This window comes from Lepidochelys olivacea, assembly GCF_965140295.1.
Source record: "Lepidochelys olivacea isolate rLepOli2 genome assembly, chromosome: 17".
Lineage (NCBI taxonomy): Eukaryota > Metazoa > Chordata > Testudines > Cheloniidae > Lepidochelys > Lepidochelys olivacea.
This window is the reverse complement of record NC_140427.1, coordinates 1616446-1639025: the sequence shown is the minus strand read 5'-3', so window position 1 is coordinate 1639025 and position 22580 is coordinate 1616446. Positions and strand designations below refer to the sequence as shown.

General features: G+C 62.5%; 1 protein-coding gene across 1 annotated transcript; it reads right to left on the bottom strand.

Annotated features, from left to right (window-relative positions):
• Nucleotides 1–681: 681 nt before the first annotated feature.
• TRAF4 (TNF receptor associated factor 4) lies at nt 682–18872 on the bottom strand. The gene is made up of 7 exons (XM_084650879.1): nt 18652–18872; nt 5696–5747; nt 3636–3740; nt 3364–3525; nt 3032–3193; nt 2733–2888; nt 682–2588 (listed from the first exon to the last, which is right to left on the bottom strand). The coding sequence occupies exons 1-7, from the start codon at nt 18792–18794 to the stop codon at nt 1956–1958; spliced, it is 1413 nt and encodes a 470-aa protein (XP_084507005.1). The 5' UTR covers nt 18795–18872; the 3' UTR covers nt 682–1955.
• Between the last annotated feature and the right edge of the window lie 3708 nt (nt 18873–22580).

Below are 22580 nucleotides of genomic sequence, written 5' to 3'. Positions count from 1 at the left end.
GTATGACCAAACAATGTATTACTGCAAACACAAAACCGGTCCAGTCCTGGCCCAAAGCGTGGACTCTATCTTGTGTTAACATCCATTGCCAATGCCGGAATCAATGGACAGTAGCCAGTCTAAAATAGCAGCTAAGTAACTTACTAAATCAATTAATTCTACAAATGGTGACTACATGATACAAACTTGCTCATACTCCCGTGTAACGAAAGGCCTTGGCATTAACCGAGGGGAAAGCAGTACAGGGAACATGCGTGAAGCTAAATATTTTCCAAACATCCCGGAAAAGGCTATTTGGAGCTCACCATTATATCATCTGCATGGGTCAAAAAGACCGTTCTGCAAGGTGGACGTTTGGAGGATGGAATGGCTTTTTGGATCGGATGCCCAATTGCATTTCAACATTACGTGATATAGAGAAACTGCCCCACTGCCTGCCTCTCCCCGCCCCCATGGGGTGCCCAGCATGCCATAGCAATGATGTGTCTACCTGGTGGGTTCCCCGAACTCATTGCTAAGACTCTGCTTTAAGTCACACTGCCTCCCCCTCTACATTGCCCCAGCAGAGAGAGGGGTGATCTCATTTGCATATGGCAATTAACTGCAGTTCCTTTGCATGTCAAGCCCCACCTGTGGTCCAACCCCTGCGGAGCGAGGAAGGAAAGACAGCAGGATCAAACCTGATAAATACAAGAAGAGTTTATTGAAAAAGTGTGAAGGCAGCAGGGCCGGGCAGCTCCGCAGCCAGGACAATAAATAACAGACGCCCTCCCCTCGGAGTGACGCGATATGGAAGACTCCCCGGTGATAAGACACATGCACCCCAGCTCCCCAGCCAGACGCTGGGGCGGGTGCTCACAAAACATGGCTCTGGGTGGAGGGGCCCTGTGCCCTCCGGGGGTCCCTGAGGCAGCAGGAAGGAGACGGAGCCTGGGGACCCTGGCAGCTGCATGCACAGCGCCAGGGGACCTGCCGGTTCCTTGCTGCTGGAGCATCAGGCTCTGGCTGGTCTGTACCTCCCTGTGGGGCTTCCAGAGCACCAGGGGGCTGGTAGCTACAAGGGGACCCCTCACTGGGGCTCCCTTCTTAGGGCTTCATTGCAAAGGCCTCATGGGAGGGGAGGGGATCCCTGCCCCGCTACATGGCTCTTGTGTTGTCCAGGCTTCTCTGGGGCTCTCGGGGGGAGGGGGAGTGCCCTAGCTGAGCTGCAGGGCACAGGGGCGAGTCCTGCCCCGAGGCAGGCAGCCTGCAGGGAGCCCCAGGCCTTGCCCCCTCCAGGCACTCAGGAGGGGAGGAGAGCTTGGGTTATATGACAATGGCCCCAGTGGAGATCAGCTGGATCCACTTTCTCCCCATGGGGTGGCAGCCTAGAAGCCCCAGCTCCCAGGGGGCAATGCCACTGACGCTATCAGGACAGCATGGCTCTACCCCTCCTGCCCGCCGTGGGCACGGCTCCAGGGCTTGCAGGTGCTGGAGGGGGGCTGGGGTTCCCCCAGGCCCAGCTGCAACACTGCCCCACAGAGGCGGTGTTTCACTCTGGTGGGGCGCAGGCTGGGGGCAGCAGTGACCAGCCTGCCTGGGCCCCACAGCTGTCCTGAGGCTGGAGAGCCAGCCCATGGGAACATGTATGAAGGGCAGGGCCCGCTCTCCTTCCCACCCAGTCTGCGGGGCCTCTCCCTGCACCCCACGGCCAGCTCCAGCCATGGCGCTGGGTCTCAGCGGGCGGGGCCCAGGGTGGTTCCAGGCCATGGCTGCTGCAGGAAACCTGCTTGCGACAGTCCCTGCTCAGGAGGGAGCTGCTGGGCCTCTGGGGCGGAAATACCAAGAGGGCCCCAGTCAGACAAGCCCACGGTGCCCTCAGGCTGCTGCAGACAGAGAAAGGCCACGGAGTCGCTGCAACGCAGCTGCGGCCAGGCTGAGCCGCAAGGCCCCTGGCTAACGTCTCCATGCCAGGCTCAGGCCAGGATTCGTGGTGGGATCTCCACCGAGGCCTTGATGAAGATGGTGTTGTCCCGCACGTAGTTGCGCTTCTTGATGTCCTCGTGCGAGATGAACTTGGGGTACCCGAAGCCCAGCGTGCTCTCGTCCAGGGAGCTGCGGGAGGCCCCCGGCTTCTGGAAATTCTTCCAGTTGGGGTCAGGGTTGAAGGTCTCAGTGATGTGCTGGGGCTTGGCCAGCGAGGGGTCGCTCTGGTCCAGCAGGGAGAAGGTGACGCGGTAGGAGAAGGGCCACTCCAGGAGGTTGTCGTACTGCCCCGGCAGCACCCGGATGTAGACGGACAGGTGGCTGCCCTCCCCGCTGCCGTTCCCGTTGGGGAACACGGACACCTGCAGCTTGTAGCCATACCGGTGGGTGTAGAAGGGTGGGCTGAAGAACTCATAGTTGCTGCGCACTTTGGACTCCTGCAGCTTGCGGGCGTAGTCTGTGATCTTCCAGATCAGGACCCCGTCACTGCTGACCAACAGCTCCTCCACATCCTGCCGCAGCTCCTGGATCTCCTGCCGCTGCCGGCTGACTAGGGAGCACACCATGCCCAGGTGCACCTTGGTGCTCTCGTCCAGGTGCCGGCTCATGGCCAGCTTGGGGCACTGCACGGAGGAAGAAGCAGCCATCGATGGAGTGCAGCACAGAAGAGAGGGAAGGGGCTGGTGAGAGCCAGGGCTGGGGAGGGAGCTCCAGCAGGGCGCTCGGGGCGGTGGCCCAGGCCGGCGGGGGCAGCGGGCAGCACTTACCCGATGTTTGCAGCCAGCGTCTTTGAAGGGGCACAGCACCATGGCTGTGCTGCAGGTCTCCTTCAGGTGCCCGGACAGGTCCTCCCTGGCGATGCTGGGTGTCCCGCACTGGTTGGGGCAGGGCACGGGGTAGCGGGGACACTGGAACTGGTGGCTCTGGGGCAGAGGGGGAGGTGCTGTTAGCTGGAGCAGCGCTCCCCCAGAGACCGGCTGGGCCCCGACCTGGGCGCACCCAACGGGCTCCCGTGACGCGCGGCCCAGGGAGCAGCACCCCCCGCCCCCGCCGGGCCCCGCCTCACCTGGATGGTGTCGAAGACAAACGGCTTGGAGCAGTAGGGGCAGGGCTGGGTGCGCTTGGGGCAGTCGGCCAGCGTGTGCTGGGGCAGCAGCCGACGCATCAGGCGTGCCCCACACTTGTTCTCGCAGTACACGCTCTCCTGGGGGCAGGCGCCCTGGTGATTCTGGGGGGCAAGAGTGCGCTGAGCTGGGGCCAGGGGGCGTCGCCCGCAGGGCCGTCCCGGCACCACCCCGCCCCTCACGCCAGCCCCCTGCGAGGGGGGGACCCCGTGGGGCCGGCCCCGCCCCCGAGAGGGACCCTGGCTCCCCACACCACCCCTGCCCCGCCCCGCACCTCGTAGGCCTCGCCGGTGAAGTCGCTGGAGCAGAACTCGCACTCGACGCGGCGCTTGGGGCAGCCGTGCTGCAGGTGGCCGGGCAGGTCGCGCCGGCTCAGCTTGGTGCTGCAGCGATTGGGACACGGGATCACGTTGAAGCCGCACGTGCCGAGATGGGGCTGGCGAGACAGGAAGGTGAAGGGGGGGGCGCGTCTCCCTCTCTCTCTGGTATCACCGCCCAGAGCCAAACCCGCCCGCACTGCCCCTCCCAGGCCCTGCAGCCGCTCACCTGCAGGTGCTTGATGTGTCCGCTCCAGCGGCAGCCCTCCTCGCTGTGGATGCAGCGGATGGTGAGGCCCAGCACCTGCGCCTCGAGCTCGGGGTCCGGGTAGATCTGGGGAAAGGGACATTTAGAGATCGGGGGACTCGCACCCTGGGTCAGAACAGGACCAGGCCCATCCCAGGGGCACCAGCCACGCCCTGGAGCAGGCACCAAGCAGGGGCAGGGCGCTCCTGGCGAGGCCGGGGGAGTCCTGGGGCCCAAGGCAGACAGTGAGAATGGACACGTCCCCTGCCCCTCACCAGGGTGTTCGTCTCCCCTGCCGGCCCGGTGCCTCCAGGACCAGGCTCCGCCTCAGCCAGGGGCAGGGTCCTGGCTTTGCATCATAGAATCATAGAATATCAGGGTTGGAAGGGACCTCAGGAGGTCATCTAGTCCAACCCCCTGCTCAAAGCAGGGCCGATCCCCAACTAAATCATCCCAGCCAGGGCTTTGTCAAGCCTGACCTTAGAAACTTCTAAGGAAGGAGATTCTACCACCTCCCTAGGTAACGCATTCCAGTGCTTCACCACCCTCCTAGTGAAAAAGTTTTTCCTAATATCCAACCTAAACCTCCCCCACTGCAACTTGAGACCATTACTCCTTGTCCTGTCCTCTTCTACCACTGAGAATAGTCTAGAACCATCCTCTCTGGAACCCCCTTTCAGGTAGTTGAAAGCAGCTATCAAATCCCCCCTCATTCTTCTCTTCCGCAGACTAAACAATCCCAGTTCCCTCAGCCTCTCCTCATAAGTCATGTGTTCCAGACCCCTAATCATTTTTGTTGCCCTTCGCTGGACTCTCTCCAATTTATCCACATCCTTCTTGTAGTGTGGGGCCCAAAACTGGACACAGTACTCCAGATGAGGCCTCACCAATGTCGAATAGAGGGGGACGATCATGTCCCTCAATCTGCTGGCAATGCCCCTACGTATACAGCCCAAAATGCCATTAGCCTTCTTGGCAGCAAGGGCACACTGCTGACTCATATCCAGCTTCTCGTCCACTGTCACCCCTAGGTCCTTTTCTGCAGAACTGCTGCCGAGCCACTCGGTCCCTAGTCTGTAGCGGTGCATTGGGTTCTTCCGTCCTTCTCCCCCTTCCCAGCGGCTCCACACACAAGCATCATGCCTCTAAATCCATCTGCCCTGAGAGGTGCCCGCCTGAGCCACTGGGCTGCCCGCAGCCTGCAATGCCCTCTCCACAGAGAGGCTGGACGAACCTGCCTGGGAACCACTTAGCTCAGGGTTAAATTAACCCCCTCTCCTCGAGTCCAGGGCTGGGACAGCAGAGGCTGCAGGTCAGGATTGAGGGGCATGGGAGGGGAGGGGAGGGCAGGGCCTGGGTCTTGGCTCCAGCAGCATTCTTCAGAGGGCTGGAGGAAACAAGCCAGATGCCCGGGGGGCTGGCCCAGCTGGGCACAGGAGCTGTGGCTGGACGTCCTCCCCCCCGTGGGGTCGAGCTGTTTCCTGTTAGGTGGCAGGGGCTCTGCCATGCCAGGGCGGCGAACAAGCAGCCTTTCTTGGGAGAGGAGCCAGTTTCCCAGCACAGCTGCACGAAGGGCTCTCTCGCCTCAGAGCGACGTTGGCATCGCAGCCTGTGCCAGGTGTGCCAATGCACAATCCCAGGGCAGGCTGTGAGGGGAGGGGGTCCCTGTCCGTGACGTGGAGACTGTTTGCCAGGTCTATCTGCCACACAGACTCGCGCAGCCCGACACCCCAGGGAGGCCACCGGCTGAGGCCGGGCGCGGTCCACGCTGCCAGCTCCGTGGGACCTGATGCAGCATCCCCCCGTTGGGGAAGCCCAGGCTGCGGGGAAGGGGGAGATTCAGCTCCTCATGCATTGGCTGACCTCCCTGCCGGACGGCTCGCCCCAGCTCTGGGGCCTCCATCCCTGGGCTGCAAATGGATGGGAGGCAGGAGACAAGTGGGAAAATGCTGCACCCGAGCCGAGCCCCCTGGCAACGCCCTGCTGGGCACCAAACCCCCCTCCCCATGGCTGAGCTGTCACGGGCAGGGCGGGGCTCTCACCTTGGCATAGTCGAGGGGCAGCTGATCCTCTGGACACTTGAAGACGCCTTCACTGCAATAGAAACGAGCCAAGGTCAAAGCTGGTGGGACAGCAGGGCTCCCTGGGGGGCAAAGTTGGAATTTTCTGTCGTTTTTTTAGTAAGTCCCCTGTATGCCTCAGTTTCCCCCACACACGGCACTTCCCTCTGTATAGGGAAAGGGACTAGGTTTGCTCTGAGGGCAGGTGAAGACACAGAGGCGTGCGCGTCACCTCCGTCTGAGTCATTTGAAACGTCCCAGCCATGCCCAACGCCCAAGCTCTGCCTGCCCTGCGAGAGGAGCTCAAACCCAGCAAGGGACACAAGTGAACCGAACGCCTCCTTCTCTGCTCAGCCTCCCCCAGCAGCCTCTGGGGTGCATGGCCCCTCAAGCTGGCCCGGCTACTCTTCCACATAGGAGGGAAACTAGCCAAGAGCGGCCTTGTTCTGCCTCACAGCCTGCTGTTCTGCTGGTTGCTCGATGCCACGGGGCGAGAGTGTCAGTGGCTCGAATGCCAGGCTCTGCTTCTCCCGCCGGCCCGACACCTCCCAGGGTGTGACCCACCTCGCCCCGCAGGCTTTGCAGGGTGGGATGGGCTCATTCCCAGAGCAGCATGGAGCAGTGACCCCATCAGGGCCGGCAGGTTTGTATAATTTTTGGTGATGCCCAGAACAGATCCAAGTCCTGCCGCCCCCCACTCCTCACACATCTGCCTAAGGCTCTGGGAGGGAGTTTGGGTGCAGGAGGGGGTGAGGGGTGCAGGCTCTGGGCTGGGCTGGGCGCAGTGCTTACTTCGGGAGGCTCCCGAAAGCGACCCACACCCCCCTCTGGCAGCGGCTCCGAGGCAGGGGGCCAGGGGGTCTCCACCCCCGCAGCTCCCAGCCAATGGGAGCTGCGGAGTTGGTGCTGGGAGCGGGGGCGGCGTGTGGAGACACACCACCCCCGCCCCCCAGGACCATAGGGCTGTTCCGCTTTTGGGAGTGGCGCGGAGCGAAGCCGGGCAGGAAGCTGCCTTAGCCCCACTGTGCTGCTGGTGGCGGCAGCCGGGGGCCCCTGGGCCCTTTTACATCGCCCGGGAAGAGACCCGGCCCCAAACATTGGTGGAGCCGAGCCCCCGGGCCCTGAACATTTCTGGAGCATGGGCCCCGGGAGGAAAGCAGGGCAGCTGCTCCCAGCCCTGGGCAGTCAGGGCTCTGCAGGCCAGGCCAACAGGCCCAGCTCCGCCCCATGGTCTGGTGCAGCTCCCCGCAGCCAGGTGCTAAACGCCTCCCAGGCTCCATTAGAGGTGAGAAATCTGCCACCCCACAGTGGGAGCTGGTACCTCTCCCCCTCCCCCGCCACAGCTGCTCGCCAGATGTTGGGGGGTGGACGTGCTGCCAGGCAGCCCAGGGGCTCCTGGTTTCCAGGAAACCGCCAGCTCTCAGCTCAGTCCCATCCACCCCTGCAGCTCCCCCAGCCTCTGACCCTGGGAGGGGCTGACAGCTCTGCTGGGATGCGTGGCGGGGAGTGCTGGCGTGGGGGGGAGTGCTGTGCGTGGCTCAGAGACAGGTCACCCGGGGGGGCAGGGGAGCCCTGGACTGCGAAGGGTCTAGGCACCGCACGGGGGGGGGGGTGAGAGGGGGGATATGGATGACACACACTCTCCAAAAAGAACAGGAGGTCTTGTGGCACCTTCGAGACTAACCAATGTATTTGAGCATGAGCTTTCGTGGGCTACAGCTCACTTCTTCGGATGCATGCCGTGGAAAATACAGGGGGGAGATTTATATACACAGAGAACATGAAACGATGGGTGTGACCGTACACACTGTAACGAGAGCTATTACCAGCGGGGGGGGGGGGGGGGGACGGACAGACAGGGGGGACAGGACTTTTTGTAGTGATAACCAAGGTGGGCCACAAGTCCTCCTTTTCTTTTTGCGGATACAGACGAACACGGCTGCTCCTCTGAAACACACTCTCCAGCTTCCCACAGATCCCAGGAGCCTGGACTCGGGGACTCAGCTGGGAAGGTCCCTTGTGCAGTGCCCGGTGCCCATGCCCCTCGCACAGCTGGCCAGCGATAGCAGCCCAGGTTTCCCCGCACGGGGCAGGTGGCAGCGTTTGCCAGCGGCGCATCTAGCGAACAGGAGCGCGGACGCAGGCCAGGCAAAGCCGGCTAGTGCCTTCCCCAAACCCAGCACCCCACCTGGAAACACAGCAGGCTCGCCCCGGAGCTGCCCCCCACCTGCCAGGGCCCAGACACACAGACACCTGCACCCGCGGGAGGAAGGGGAGTCACCCTTGTCCATTGGTCAGCTTCCACAGGCACCAAAACCTGCGCAAGGCACGGGGGACACTGCACTGGGCCCCACCCCTCAAGACAGCCTGAGTGGGGCTGGGCTGGGCCCTCTCCTGGCAGGCCTGGAGGTGCCCTGGGCGACTGGGCCCCCAGCACAGTGGAGCCTCCTCCAGAGTGCGCCTGAGCCTGCAGCCAGCACCACTGCTCTTTCCCCAAGCCATTGCACGGATCCAGGCAGTTGGGCTTTCCCAGCCCACCCTTCAGGCTTCCCTGGTGAGGAAATGTGCCCTGTATCTGAACCTGGTAATAAGCCTGCCCCCACGTGCTCAGCTCCAGATGTTACCCCTGACCTCTGAGCTCATGGAGCCGGCAGCAGCAAGCCCTCAGCCCCCCAACAGAGCTCCAGGAAAGGAGGGAGCCCCTTGGGTCCCATGGGAAAGGCCTTGCACAGTGCTGGCCCCATCTCCCTGCGCTGACAGCCCACGCTGCCTGGGGTCCTCGTGCAGCATGCGTGCAAGGTGCAGGCAGACCAGGACTGCCACGGCCAGGAGGGGAGAGGGGCCTGGCTGCAGCGACGTGGGGGGCAGGTGCCACAGATCACTCAGCCCCCCGAGCTAGTCTCCGCCGGCCAAGCCCTTGCCCCAGGCAGGGCCATGGGGAGCAGGGGCTGCACTCCAGGCCCCAGTAACACCCCCGATTCAGCATACCCGGAGGACACCTTCCCCGCAGGAGGCCAGGACATGTCCAAAAGGTGGGGCTGGCCCTGGCTGCCTCCCCCGCAAGCTCCGTGGGCACAGCTCCAAGCACATGGCTGCCTGTTAGGCCAGGGCAGAGCAAGGCACAGCCAGTGCCAGGCAGGGAGTGTAAACACCTTCCCTGCGTGACAAAGGTCAGTTACGCAGCGAGTGTCACGCCCGCAGGAGCGCCTCCCTGTGAGTCACTGGGGCAGGGTGGGAGTTGACTACGTAAACGTTCCCCCCCCCCCGGCACAGGCTGGATTGGCACATGGAGCCCCTGGCCCCCCCGTGGGTCTCCGCTCCAGAGCCCTGCACAGAGCCAGGCCAGTGATCACTACAGCAGGGCATTTACCTGGCTCACACCCCTTCTCTCCCCCCCGCCCCACAGCCCAGGCCCGGCTCAGCCAGCTGCTCCTCCCCTCCCCCAGTTCCCATGGCCTCCTCTCCCCCTCACCAGCTGCTGGGTAAGTTACATGAACCCCTGATGGAAATAAACAGAGACTCCGGAGCGCGGCACCGTATTCCACGCAGTTCGAGCATCCGCCCACTACTTCCAAGCCCCAGGAGAGACTGAGGGAGGCCAGAGCAGGGGGGCTCCCACCTGGCCCTTGCACAGATTAGGGGTTTTATCAAGGCCCACGAGCCGTGATTTCTGACCCTGGAAATGCCCCTACCCGACCCCCACCCCTAGCAGATGCTGCTTCCTCCCCTGACACCAGATCCCTGCTTAGGCAAGTGCTGCGCGGCTCAGTCCAACTGCCTTCCCCCCATCAAATCCCCCGACGGACATACAGGGATGGGAAAGGCCCAGGCTGCAGCCTGGGAACAGGTGTCCCTTCAGCCAGGCTTCCAGCTGCTGCCAGCCTGGGATTCCCAGTGTGCCGAGACAGCAGCAGTCGCCCCACTGAGATCAACAGCTGCGGCCATCCTGGGCCAAGCACACCAAGAGTCCCACTGTGCCTCGGCCAGCCCCAGGCGCCCGCTCCAGAGGAGGGGTGGCTTCGCTTGCCCTGGGCTCCCCCATGCACATCTGGAGGTGGCGAGGGTGTAGGCCAGCACTGGGCAATGCTCTGCTCTGCCAGCCTGAGCACACTGCCAGCCCCCCAGCTCAGATCCCTGCCCTCTCTCAGGCACTGAGCAGCGAGCCGTGGCTGGAAGACACCAGGGCCCTGAACTGGGGGCCCGATGCAGAGCCCTACAGCCAGTGGTGGAGGGGCAAGGAGGCACCCGTGGCCTGGGCCCAGCACTGCAGAGATTCGACTGCAGAACAGGCCACGGGCCCGTCGCAGAATCTGCAGCTACGCCTGGGCCAAGACTGTGCAGAAAAATGCCCAACCTTTGCCCTACAGTGAAATCTGCTCCCAAGCCGAGGCCAGAGGAGCTGCAGCCAATACAGGCCGAGGAGCCACTGGGGCTAGCCAGCCCTTCCCTGCCACCAGCGCTTCTCTGCCACCCCGAATCACCAACATGCGGCAGCTCCCTGGCCCACGGATCTCACCTGGGACCACTAGGAGCTTGGCTGCACTTGCCAGATTCTTGGAGAACCCGGAGCACGAGGAGATTGAGGCTGGGGGCCCGGCCCTTGCCTCCCCCTGCACAGGAACCCTCCTCCACCCAGCTGCACAGCGCCCTGCCTCGCTGGTCTGCCTCAGGCTTGCAACACAGCCAGTCCCACCAGCCTCCCTGTGGCGAGTGTCCAGGACAAGGTCTAGCAGCGAGGCCTGGGGCGCTCGGACACAGCACGACCCGCCTGCCATTGGAACACAGGGAGGCTGGCAGCCGCTCTCCAGACATGACAGGGTTACATCCCCGGCAGTGCTACTAAATCGCTCAGCCAGAATTAAGAAGCTGCCAGACAAGAAGAGCAGCACGTGACCGTGCATTCCCAGGGGCCTGGCCCGCCAGCAACACGCACAGGAGCGATCGGGCAGGGCAGGGCAGGGCAGGCAGCCACAGTGCATTTGCCCTACAGACCTGAACAGCAGCTCTGCTGAACCGTGCTCACGGCAACCAGAACTGCCACCCCTGGGACCACTCAGACTCTGCATCAGAGAGACATCGGGGCCCCGGGCACCGCCACAGCCCAGCCCAGGGGAGGGGACACCCCCCATGCGACAGCCACCTGCCACAGCCCACAGACGCAGGGACTCAAGGCTAGAAGGGCCCATCGTGATCTGCTAGTCTGACCTCACAGAGCCTCGCCCGCCCACTCCTGTAATAGACCCCTGAGCTCTGATAATACTCAGTCCTGCCATGAGGGCAGGGGGCTGGACTAGACGACCTCTCGAGATCCCTCCCACTCCTACGCTTCTAGCTGAGTCACTGACATCCTCAAATCATGGTTTAAAGTCTTCAAGTTACAGAGACTCCCCAATTTACACTAGTTTAAACCTGCAAGTGAACCATGCCCTACGCTGCAGAGAAAGGCAAAAACCTGACCCAGGGTAAAATTCCTTCCTGATCCCAGATATAGTGATCAATTAGACCCTGAGCATGTGGGTGAGACCCACCAGCCAGACACCTGGGAAAGAATTCTCTGTAGTAGCTCAGAGCCCTCCCCATCCAGTGCCCCGTCTCCGGCCACTGGAGGTATTTGCTGCCGGCAGTCCCAGTCCCATTGTACTATCCCCTCTACAAACTGATCAGCCTCAGTCCCGAAGCCAGTTGGGTGTTTTCCCCCCTAAACTTGTTGCTGGCCAGTTTATATCCTTGTGCTCACCCTGGCACTTACCTCCACTAACCCCTCTCCCACCCAGGCCCAGAGAGCTCCCTCGGGCGCCCGGGGAGCAGAGACGCCACCCCAGCAGGAGGATTCAGAGGGTGCCAGCAGCATTTCACACGGACTGGATGGAACAAGCGGGGCCAAGCAACAATTGCAGCCGGGGAGACAGGAGAGGAGCAAGGCAGGGCGCAGGGTTGAGCAGCCGGGCAGGAGACAGAGAGTCTGAACGCCAGGCTTTGCAGCCCAGAGGTCTGACTGGGCCAGGCTCCCACTGCAAAGCTGGGATCTCCTACCCATGGCAGGGGCCTCTTTCTGGGGCAACAGCTCCTGTGCTTCCCAGGATGCCCGGTGGAGCTGGACAGGAAACTGCACCTGCCCTTCCCTCATAGTCGCTAGTCACACCTCTGTCCTCAGGTGCTGCAGGAATACATGGGGGCCCTGGGCAGCTGGGAGAGCGCTGACCAGCCAGGGCTCCCCTTCCCGACTCCCAGGAGTGGTTCACACGTGTCACAGCCTGGCATCCAACTCGCCCCCTGGTTCAGCTTCCAGGCTGGGTTATTTCTACAGGAGGAAAGGCCTTTGCCAATGCCATGGCGGGGATGCCAGGCAGAGCCCTGGCCCCACGGCCTGCTGGAGAACAAGGGCTAGTCAGACCCCTAGCGCTCAGCCCCTATGGTCCCCCGCAGACGCACCAGGAGGGAAACCACCAGGTTTCGGCCAATACGGCTGGATGGTTTCCTTGCCACCTGAGCCCAGCACCGTAGGCCGAGCCCGCTTCCCTGCACGGGTCCCAGGCTGCCCAGCTCCCAGTTTGTTTGGGCGCCCGCCGTTCCTGTGGGGACAGTTGCTGGGCAGCGAGGAGAAATAAAGCCCCAGCCTAAGCAGCGGGATACATGGAAGCAGAGCGCTCGCCAGGGAGCCACACACCTGACAGCGCAGCACGGAGCCAGCCGGGCAACGGAACCTGGCCCCCCCGCATGCAGAGGCACCTCCCCCCGGGGACAGACCGTGGGCAGAGCCGAGCACTGCAGTACCCGAGAACGGTTCAGACAGCAGCTCCCACAGCTGGGCATAGCTCAGACAGCGCCTCAGCACGTTCCCAGCCAGCCGCCAGCCTCGCTCTGCCTGGATTCCACGCCCAGAGGAGGCGACTAAGCCGAGGGCGAGGATTATGGTACACAAGGGCGAACGAGGCTCCTTGCAAAGGCTGGAGCAGGCTGGGGCGGAGCCCGGCCCGGCTGCGCCATGCTAAGCAGTGTGGGAGCCTGGCTCGCGCCAGCAGCCCCACCCCAGACTGGGCACAGGCACATGGCCTAGGCTAGCTCCAGGCGGGAACCCTGCAGCTCCAGCAGCCTAATGCGCTCCCACGCTGGCTGCCATGCACCTCCCCAGCACCAGCGCCGTGCACAGAGCAAGGGTTAACCAGCACAGAGAGGAACAGGCTGCAGGCCCCCACGGCAGGGCGGGGGAGAACAGACATAATCCCCAGCAAAGCCTGCTCACTCCACCACGGCTGGCTGGGCAGAGAATGTGCTGAGACAGCAGTTAGGGAGTGAAGTCCTTGCCTTTGACCGTCCCTGAACACTGCATGGTCTGGGGCTGGGCTGCCAAGGGGGAGGAGGGTCACAGCACCCTCCCTGGGACCCTGCTCTGCTCCAGGCCCCAGCAGCGAGCTCAGCCATGCACCCTGCCCAACGCATCAGTTACCAGAGACTGACCCGAGCCCACGCCCCTTGCCACACCGCGGGGGCTGGGCAGAACAGCAGCCCTGCAACAGGGTCAGCACCTTCCGAGGGTCCACAGAGATCCCCTAAGGCAGCATGACGTGCGAGAGCCAGGGACGGAACCCAGGAGTCCTGACTCCCAGCCCCCTGCTCTAATCCAGTAGACATCTCCCCTCTCTGACATTAGAAATCCTAACTCGAGCCAAGAGCTGGACGCAGGCCCCAGGCAGCATCAGTGCAGGTGACCTAGGGAGATAAGTCAGCTTCCAGCTGCCCCCAGTCACGTCCTAGTCACCCCCTCCACGGCACCGTAGGATGGAAGGAGCCTCCCTTAAGAAACCCCCAGTTTTGCACAAATTAGGTTTCTCTTGTCTTCATGTGGCACTTGCCTGGCTCCTCCCAAGAGCCTGCGGCCTTGGGGACTCTCCAGCTCTGCTCAGCAGAAGGTCGCCCTGATGGAGGGGTCACCCCACAGAGGGTGGGGCCCCTCTCTGACTTGGCAGACTGGGGCTGGGGTCAGGGGCTGTTGACTGGGACCATCTGACAGCAGAAACAGACAATTTACCGTGTTTACACAGGGCTCAGCTCCTTGGTGCAGCCCCTGAGGCCCGGCCTCACTCCGCTCCCAGCCCTGTGCCAGCTCGGTCCTGAACCAAGCAATCACAAAACACCTTCTGAATTCCTGGCTACGCAGCCAGCCCAGCAAGACTGGGCATGCCTGGCCCCCACACCACCAGGAGGGCTGAGCGCCACAGGGGACGGGGAGACACTGCTCTGAGCTGCAGCCAGCCCTCGCTCCTTTAGCCCAAAAGACGGGAGCACATCCCCCCACACCTCCAAACAGCCAAGAGACCAAGGCGCAGAGCCCAGTGAGCTCACACCCTGCCAGGACACTCCACACCAGCCCCTTTGGGGAGTGGGGCCGCTGGCGGAGGGGAGCGCATTTCCCATGGCCAATAGCCCCACCAGCAGGAGGGGATGCCGCACCCCGGGACAGGCTCCTGCAGGAGTGGGCGCTGAAGGGGGAGCCCAGAGGAGGACAGTTCCTCCCCTACAGGAGCTGTGGTTCTCCCAGCCGTGGTCCATGCAGCTCCCGCGAGAGGAGCCCATACACCGTGCATGCACGAGACCAGGATTTTTTTGGCTAGCAGCATCCCTCAGGGCCACACACGTGCTCTGTGCCGCCTCAAGCTCCCAGACAGCGGCCAGGCGGCAAATCCCCCCTCCCCCCCACAACTCAAACCCAGGCAGCCGAGGGCTCCTGAGAGCAGGGCCAAGGGCTGGTGATGCCTGGCGGCATCACAGATGGACACGGGTAGCTCACCAGCGCCAGTCCTGCCAGGCCAGGTGGGCTTGGGCTGCAGGAGAAGCCTGTAAGTCTCAGGAGGGGAGGTGCCTTGCTGGGAGCAGGGAACATGCCCCAGTGACTGTGAAGAGAAGACCTCCCCTGGGGCAGTGCCGAGGTAGAAGACGCTTTCAGCCCCGATCTGTTCATGGGGCCAGCGGACATCTTGATACAGACGATGGGCCTGGCTCAGACAGAGCCTCATCCACTGGGCCGGGGCCAACGCTCATGGCAGCATAGTGCTGGGCCAGGAAGCATCAACGTCCTTCCCTGTCCCCCGTTCCAGGAAGGGCTGGGAGGACTTGCTGTGCCTATGGGAAGCCCCGAGTTCCCTCAGCACAGAGCTGCAACCCCTGAGGAGCTGTGGTGTCAGAGATGAGGTTGGCTGTGCGGGGTCCTTCCTTGGGGCCCCGTCTGACGCTCTGTGGGGTTCAAGGCGACGCTGGCCTGGCCATTTGGAGGGTTCTGACGCTCACCGTCTGGGCGCTGACGAGACCTTCGTGGACTGTCCCAGAGAGTGGAGTTTCAGCCTCATGAGTCCAGAGAAGGACGAGGATGCTGAGCATCTGCTGGGAATGTGGGATTCTCACAGACAAAACAGGTCCCAACTGTGCCCATTGTCAGGGGAACCAGTCCATGGAAGGAGGGCTAAGCCCTGGGGCTTGATTCCTTCGCTACAAAGACCCTGTACGGTGAGGGTCTGTGCTGGGGGAGGGGGTGTAACCAGAGAATTTCAGGCCACAGTCACCCTCAGCCCATAGTGGTCAGGAGTGCCGAGGTTCTCAAGGCGCTTAGTCTGAGCTAGGAACGTGCAGGTTTGACGTGCGCCAGGTTCGGTCTCACTGCCACGGGCATTAAACGGAAACGGAGACAAGTCAGAGCCACCCCTCCTGTTATGCCCCCGTGCGGGAGCACAAGGTGCACACGCAGCCCTGCCAGTCACAAAAAACCAGGCCTCGTGTGCGAGGCACGTGCACCCCTGTAGTGGGATCCGTGCCGACACGCTCAAGGCAGTAGCCTGGGTTCTATTCCTGCTCACAGGCACCAGGGCCAACTTTGGGCTCCTCATTACCAAGCCAGGGGTTTAGTTAAACTCTGGACAACGCCACAGAGACTCAGTCTGGTGTGCTGGTCAGTGGGCCTGGGCATCGCAGTCACAGGGAGCATGGCCATGGCCCGGGGCCAGCCGTGGGTCCTGGCACCAACCTGTGCTCTAGTCCTCCCCCACTCCGACACTCTGCACACCAGGCACCCAGCTCAGCCCCAGAGGGTTCTGCAGTCCCAGAGACCCCACAGCTGCCTGCTTTGCACTTGGTGACAGTGGAGTTGGGCACCAAGGGGTTAAACACGAATCGTTCTACACAAAACAGCCCTCAGAGGTGGAGGGGCTTCCTTGGCCCCCAGCCCTGCCCTGAGGGAGGGGGGACCGCAGCCCCCCAGACGGGAGCTACAGGCTGCTGAGGTGTGTCAGGCTGGAGAACATGACTGAACCAGGCCCCCGCCTGAGCCCCGACAGCCAGAGCCGCCTCTCGCCCCGCCGGGCCTCATTCAGGAAGCAGGAGGCAGAGGACTGGCTGGTGGTGCTGGAAGCAGCTGGCTCTGGGAGCGTTCAGAGGCGCACGCCAGGCTTCCCTGGCGAGGCTGTGGACAGCTGGCTAGCCCGAGAGAGACCCTGCCTGCCCGGCGGGGGCGGGGGGGGCCAGGGACGGCACATGCCAAGCCCTGGCAGCACTTTGGCAATCCATAACCGCTCAGCAAGCCTGTGGGAAGCTGCTGCCACAGGCGACCCCTCCAGAACCCCATGGCTCAAGCATGCTTCAACAGCAGGGTTTAGATGCTGTGGTGTGGACAGGGCTCACACCAGTGGGTGCAGAGCTCCATCTCTGGTGAAGGGCACAATCCTGCCAGGAGGATGGAGTCTCACAGCAAGGAGAGGGGCAGGGCTGTGGAAGAAAGGCAAGGTGCCCGAAGGAAAACCGCTCGCCCTGAAGCTCCCACCTACGTCCCCACACGCACACGTTTAATCCCAATTTGAAGACTCTGCTTTTTAGGTCAGCGTTGCAATTGCTGAGAGCTAAGCTGGGCTGGGGCTCTTAAGGGATGTCCGGCAAGGGCTGAAATAAATCCCATTTGGCACACTTATTTCCCAGCAGTGTCCCCAGCACAAAGGCGCAGGGATCCCAAAGGCCCTGAGTGCACCGGGAACAGGACCGACCGTGCTAGCTACACACTATGCAACACACAAAAGGCTCCTCTCTACCCACTGCCACTGCATGGGCTGCTGAGCCCGCACTGCCTCTCAGAGCCTCTATCCCCATCCCCTGACCACAGACCAGGCCTCTCCTAACCCAGTGCACAGCTCCCAGCCCTGCCCACATCTGCAGCTGCTGTATTGTGATCTGTAGCACTGGGACCCCGCTGTGCCAGGCGCTGTACACACACAGCCCAGGTTCTCAGCAGGGTCTTCCCATTTCCAGGGGCTTTTTCACAGCACCAGACCCTGAGAGAACACTGTAGCCAAACCACCACATGGAGCTGAAGGGTCTGGGGGCAAACAATCCTATGGGCCTGCAGCAGGGTGGGATGTAGCCTGGCTGAGCTCTGGCTCCTCAGAGAGGGTCTTGTCGTGGCCAAGGGTTTCCCCTCCCCACTTTTGGAACCCACTTCTGCAATAAAGTGGCTGTCATCCGTCCTTCGTCCCCCCCCCCCCGCCCCATAGCAGGGAACCAGCTGGTCTTCAGTCAAACGGAGGAGGGCCCAGGGTGGCATGGAGCTGCAGCTGCTGAGCTGGGCACATAGCCAGCATGTTTGCAGGGTCCTTCCCACTACCAGGCCACACGGGGCAGGCAGAGAGGGCAGCAGTGTGACTGGTATCAGGGAGGGATGTTCAGACAAAGGGCGCAGGGGGCAGAGTGCAGAACGGACTGGCTGGTGCCACCACCGAAGGCAGAGCCTGGAATGCACCAGAGTGTGAACCTGCCAGGACTGAGGGGTTAACCCCCCACCCTCGCCCCCGCAGACCGAGACTGAGCCCGAGCCCACGGGTGGGAAGCGAGTGAGAACTCAGAGCCACGAGCAGGACAGCCCCCAGCTGGGAGAAACAGGAGTCTGTATACCCTGGGCAGGGCCCCCCTGGTCCCTCACCATGTAGAGAGCACCCGGCTTCTGGCTCCGCAAACGTGGGCCACAACGCCTACCACCACCCTGGACGTGGGACAGGGCGGGGGGACAACGGGGACATCTCCACTGTGGTGCCCCCTTGCAGGGACCCAGCCTGGAAACGGGGGCAAGGCTGCCATTACCCACCGGGACTCCCATCCTCCCTTCACAACGGGAGGGCAGGCTGGGACGTGCTGGATTGGGCAGAACAGGCCAGGCCGGCTGGGACAGGAGACTCAGGAGCTCCCAGCCCTGCTACACCCAGGTCGCTGCCTGCCGGAGCCGGCGGCCCGGGCGGAGCAGCCACGTGGCCCGGGCGCTCCGCGCAGGTGTGAAGACTCAGGCGGGACGTGACCCGACCCCGTGTGGAGCCCCGCACCCCCCCCGCACCCCGGGGGGCTGGGCAACGCCTGACACTTGCCCCCCCCCGCTGCACACACGGCCCCCCCCCGTTCGTGCTGCCCCAGGCCCCCGAGCCGCGCACAAGAGGGGCCGAGGGGGGGGACGTCCCGCCCGGGGACAGTCTCCGCACCTGCCCGGGCACGTCACGAAAGCGGCGAGTTTCGGCCCCTCCTCCCGCCGCGCGCGGAGCCGAGCCGGGCCGGGCCGGGCCAGGCAGCGGCGACCGCCCGGGGGTCCCGGGTCCCGGGGGGGGGCGAAAGCGCCGGGCCAGGCGGGCACCAGAACAAACCGCCCGGGGCAGGAGCCGGACTCGCCCCCCCCCGCTGCCCCGGGCGCGGAAATCCCGGGGGGCTTTGCCCGGGGGGGGGCCCGCCAGCCCGGCCCCGGCCCCGAGACCCCCCCCCGGGCCCGGCCCAGCCACGAGACACCCCCGCCCCCGGCGAGCAGCCTGGGGAGCCCCGCACGGTCCCAGCGCCGGCCCGCGAGAGCCGCGAGCCCGGGGGGGTCCGGGGGGGCCCCCCGGGCCTGACGTAACAAAGGGATCTCTGACGTCACAACCCCCCCGCACCTGAGGAACTCCTGCAGGCAGGTGTCGCAGAAGCGGTGGCCGCAGGTGGAGACCTGCACGGGCTCCCGCATGGCCTTGCCGCACAGCGGGCACAGCAGCCGCCGCTGCGGCTTCTCCAGGAACTTGTAGTCGAAGCCGGGCATGGTGGGGCCGCACCGGGGCCGCCGCTCGCCCAGCGCCTGCCGGGCACCGACTGGGGCCGCGCCGCTCGGCGGCTCCGGGGGCGGGCGGCGGCCCCGCCCAGGGCGGCCCCGGGCTCCGCGCGGCCCTAGCGCCCGGCCGCGCCCCGCCCCCCTCGGGGAGCCAGCGGCGCCTGGGGGGGTTCCCGGCTCGGCCCCCGGGGGCAACGCCACAGCGGCTGGCAGAGCAGACACCGCGCTGCCCCCCCCCGCCTAGGGCTGCTCCCCCCCCACACGGCTGCCCGGTCAACGCAAGACTTCGCTCAGGGGGGGTCACAGCCCGGGGTCCGGAGTCCCCAGGGCCAGGCCAGGGCCACCCCCTGCCCCCGGCTCCCTTCCCGTGCCGCAGCCCAGTGGGCATGGCCCGGGCCGGGGAGCCGGGGTCCGGTCTAGCCTTGGCTCTGCCACGTGCTCCCTGGGTGTCCTTGGTTGAGTCACTGACACCCTGTGCCTCAGTGTCCCCACTGGGCTCTTTACTTACCTGCGCCTGGAGGAGTCATTAGCTCTGGTCGGCCACGTGCTTTGAGACTGGCGCGTCTCCGGAGGTGGCCACGCTCCCAGGCCAGGCCCAGCACCCGGGCGGCGGGGGAGGGGCGGTGGTTTCTCCCTGTCTGGCGCCCAGCAGCGGGCTAACCACACTCCCCCCCCCCCCCCCAACCCCGCTGCACCGACCCCTGAGCTGCCGCACCCCGCGACGGGCGGGGAGGAGGACGCCACCTAGTGATCACACCTGTTACCGGCACAAGTTACTAAACCAAACACATCTGGAGCAAGGTGTGACTACTGGCAGTGGTTCTCACACTGGGGGTCAGGACCCCATTTTAATGGGGTCACCAGGGTTGCCTTAGAGTTGCTGGGGCCCAGAGCCCAAGGGCTTCCACCCTAGGTGGCAGGGCTGGGTTACAGGGCCCCTGCCTGGGGCTGAAGCCCTTGGACTTTGGCTCCCCCCTGCCCCCGGGGCTCAGGCTTCAGCCCCCCCTTCTGGGATGGTGTAGTAGTTTTTGTTGTTGGAAGGGGGTCGCAGTGCAATGAAGTTTGAGAACCCCTGCGCTAGACAATCCTTTTCAGGTGACTACGGTGCTGCGTGGCTACAGGCGCTGGGGTGGACACTCAGGACCTAGAGAGCAAAAGATCTGCAGTGACCCCTGTGGCTAATCTCAAAGAACTGTTTTGTTCGCTCCTGAGACCTGTACAGCCACCCCCACTGAAGGACATTTGCCCCAAAGCTGGGCCTTGGGGGGCATGCTGATGAGGGCAAAAACAATCCCGTTCCCTATTTCTCAGAGCAGAGAATATCCCATTTCTCTCCATCACTCTCCATGCAAACCATCAAGACTCTTGGCTTAGCCCCTCTTCCCCGCCACTGGGAGTTGGGGGCCCTGCTCGGACTGCATGGGTACCTATGCCCAGCAGGCAATCGCCTTCCTGCCCCGCGTCTCACCTTCTTCTCAAAGAGGTTGGAGGGAGGATAAAAGATGCAAGGAGCAGAGCCAGACTAAAGTTGCCACCCTCCAGCCTCCACTTGCTGCTCTCAGAAACCAAAGCAGCATGTAGGGATGTGTGTCCCTTCCCCCAGAGGCTGGCAGAACAGGTCCAACCACCATTTGGTGCCCACAGGCTGACAGGGTGAGGAGCAGGTGGCTGGAGCCTAACCCGCCCGTGCTCTAGCCCTTGTCTCATGGAGGGTAGTGGTGGCTATGGTAACTTTTGGGTTTAGTTTTCAAATAGCAAATGGAACACGGAGGGATTCCTGGGGGAAATGCTAAGTGAGTAAATCCCCATCATGACACTTGCTACACATGTTCTTCTCCCCCAAGTCGTGTTAAAATCTGCCAGGGTCTGCCTGGTGGGAGCAAAACCCGGCCCCCCAGCATTTGCTAGAATCAAGGCAGGCACAAAACTAGTGGGGTATAGGCTGCAGCCCCCACATACACAGCCTGGGGTGGGGTGGGGGAATGATATCCCAGGGAATTAGGTTCTGGGCTAGCAGCTTAATCGGCCACATGCATGGTGCTACCCTACCTGCTGTCAAGCAACTGGCTATATGACAGATGGGTTAAATGAATGGGGCATCCAAATTTAAAAGAGGGTCTCTGCCAGTGCATGCCAGGAGCGCACTGGGATCCCTCTCCAGCAGACTGGGCACCCGTGTGACTTGAACTACAGGCCCTCAACAGCTCTGGCTGATAGGAGAGGACTGGTCTCCAGCCACACACTAAGACCACAGGCAGGAAAGGTTAACACACGGCCTTTGTGAAGGCAGTAAGCTGGTGGCAGAATGGGCTAAACTTTAACCAGCAGGAATTTGCTCCCTCACTTTCCCAGAGCTCCTGGAAATGCTACATGTGAGAGATTAACCATGGGTGGCCTTATGAGAGCAGGCTGGGAAATGCCATTAGAATACTGGACATAGCTGGAGCTTGTTGATTGGCCCCCAACGATGTCCCACCCGGTCTGGCATGCTGGCTGCGTGGCCCATGGCATGTGGGTAACTATTCTTCCCATTCTGTTTTCTAGTAGCCATAAAACTCTTCAGGCCGCGCATTCCCTTTCTGGTTCTGCCACTGACTCACAGCATGACGGGCGTGCTTAGGTGCCTCTTGCATTGCAGTTCAGCCAGTGTCAGGGAAGCCAGATACAATGTGATTATCCCCTAAGCCCTCCTATAGCATAGATGGCTCTTAATTGTATTCTGTAGGCAAAAGAGCTAAGGCCTTCACCGTGTCCAAGCTTTAGCTCGCTTTGGGAACACAGTTAGGGTCCTGTATACACCACAAAATGGACCCATGTTGTTCAGTTGGCACTCGAGTTGTGGTCTAGCCTAGGCTGGGGCATGGCTGTGAAAGCTGGTTCCATCCCCCTCAGGCCGGCCAGAACAGGATAGAACGTGCTCCTCCAGCCATAACTCCATGTAAACCATCTCTGCACACAGCTTTAAAAGGGAGGGGGGTTCTAACTGCGCTGTGTCGGTGTCCCATGCGGAGAATGGGGACAGAACTTAGCTAGCTCACAGAAGTATGTGCAGCTCCATTAACGGAGGCCTGCGAGCCCCATGGGACTCTCCGATGAAAGGCGCTAGCAGGCTAGAGAGTCACTATTTCTATTTATTGCACTTTGATGTTTAAAACTACTCAGCCTCTAAGCCCACTGCAGAGAGCATTTCTGACTCATTAGCTAGTGGGAACACGAAGTCATCAGAAGGAACTGGCTGGAGAGATGGGACAGCCTGAAGTGAGGAGTCCCTGTCCCTGCCATGGGGTTTACAAACAGGAAAGATCAGCCCCTTTCAGAGCCTGAACACTATCAGATATTGTGTGTCTATGGCTCCCTCAGGCCCAAATGCTTCTAGGCACATCAGTAGTAACTAGAAATACCTCTTAAACACGGGCAATACATGACCTCACTCCAGACACCACCAGAGCAGCTACTGTACTTATAACCTCCTCAACTACCCTGACATATCACTCCCAGACAGACAGGCAGTCCTCCTACACCCAGTGCCCCCAACAGCCCATCACAACCCACCTACAAACACACACACACTCTCTCTCTCTCTCTCTCTCCAACTTTCAACTGAGAACAGAACAAAGCGGCCTGGGATTTCACCAGCTCCCTAGGGATTTTCTACTTCTTGAGTCCCTCCCCTCCCTCTTCCTGGTGTTATCATCCCTTCACACAGGGAGAGCTGATTATGGATGCTGCTCCACTCCCGGGAGATGCTTAGGAGAGCTACAGAAACTACATAGTACA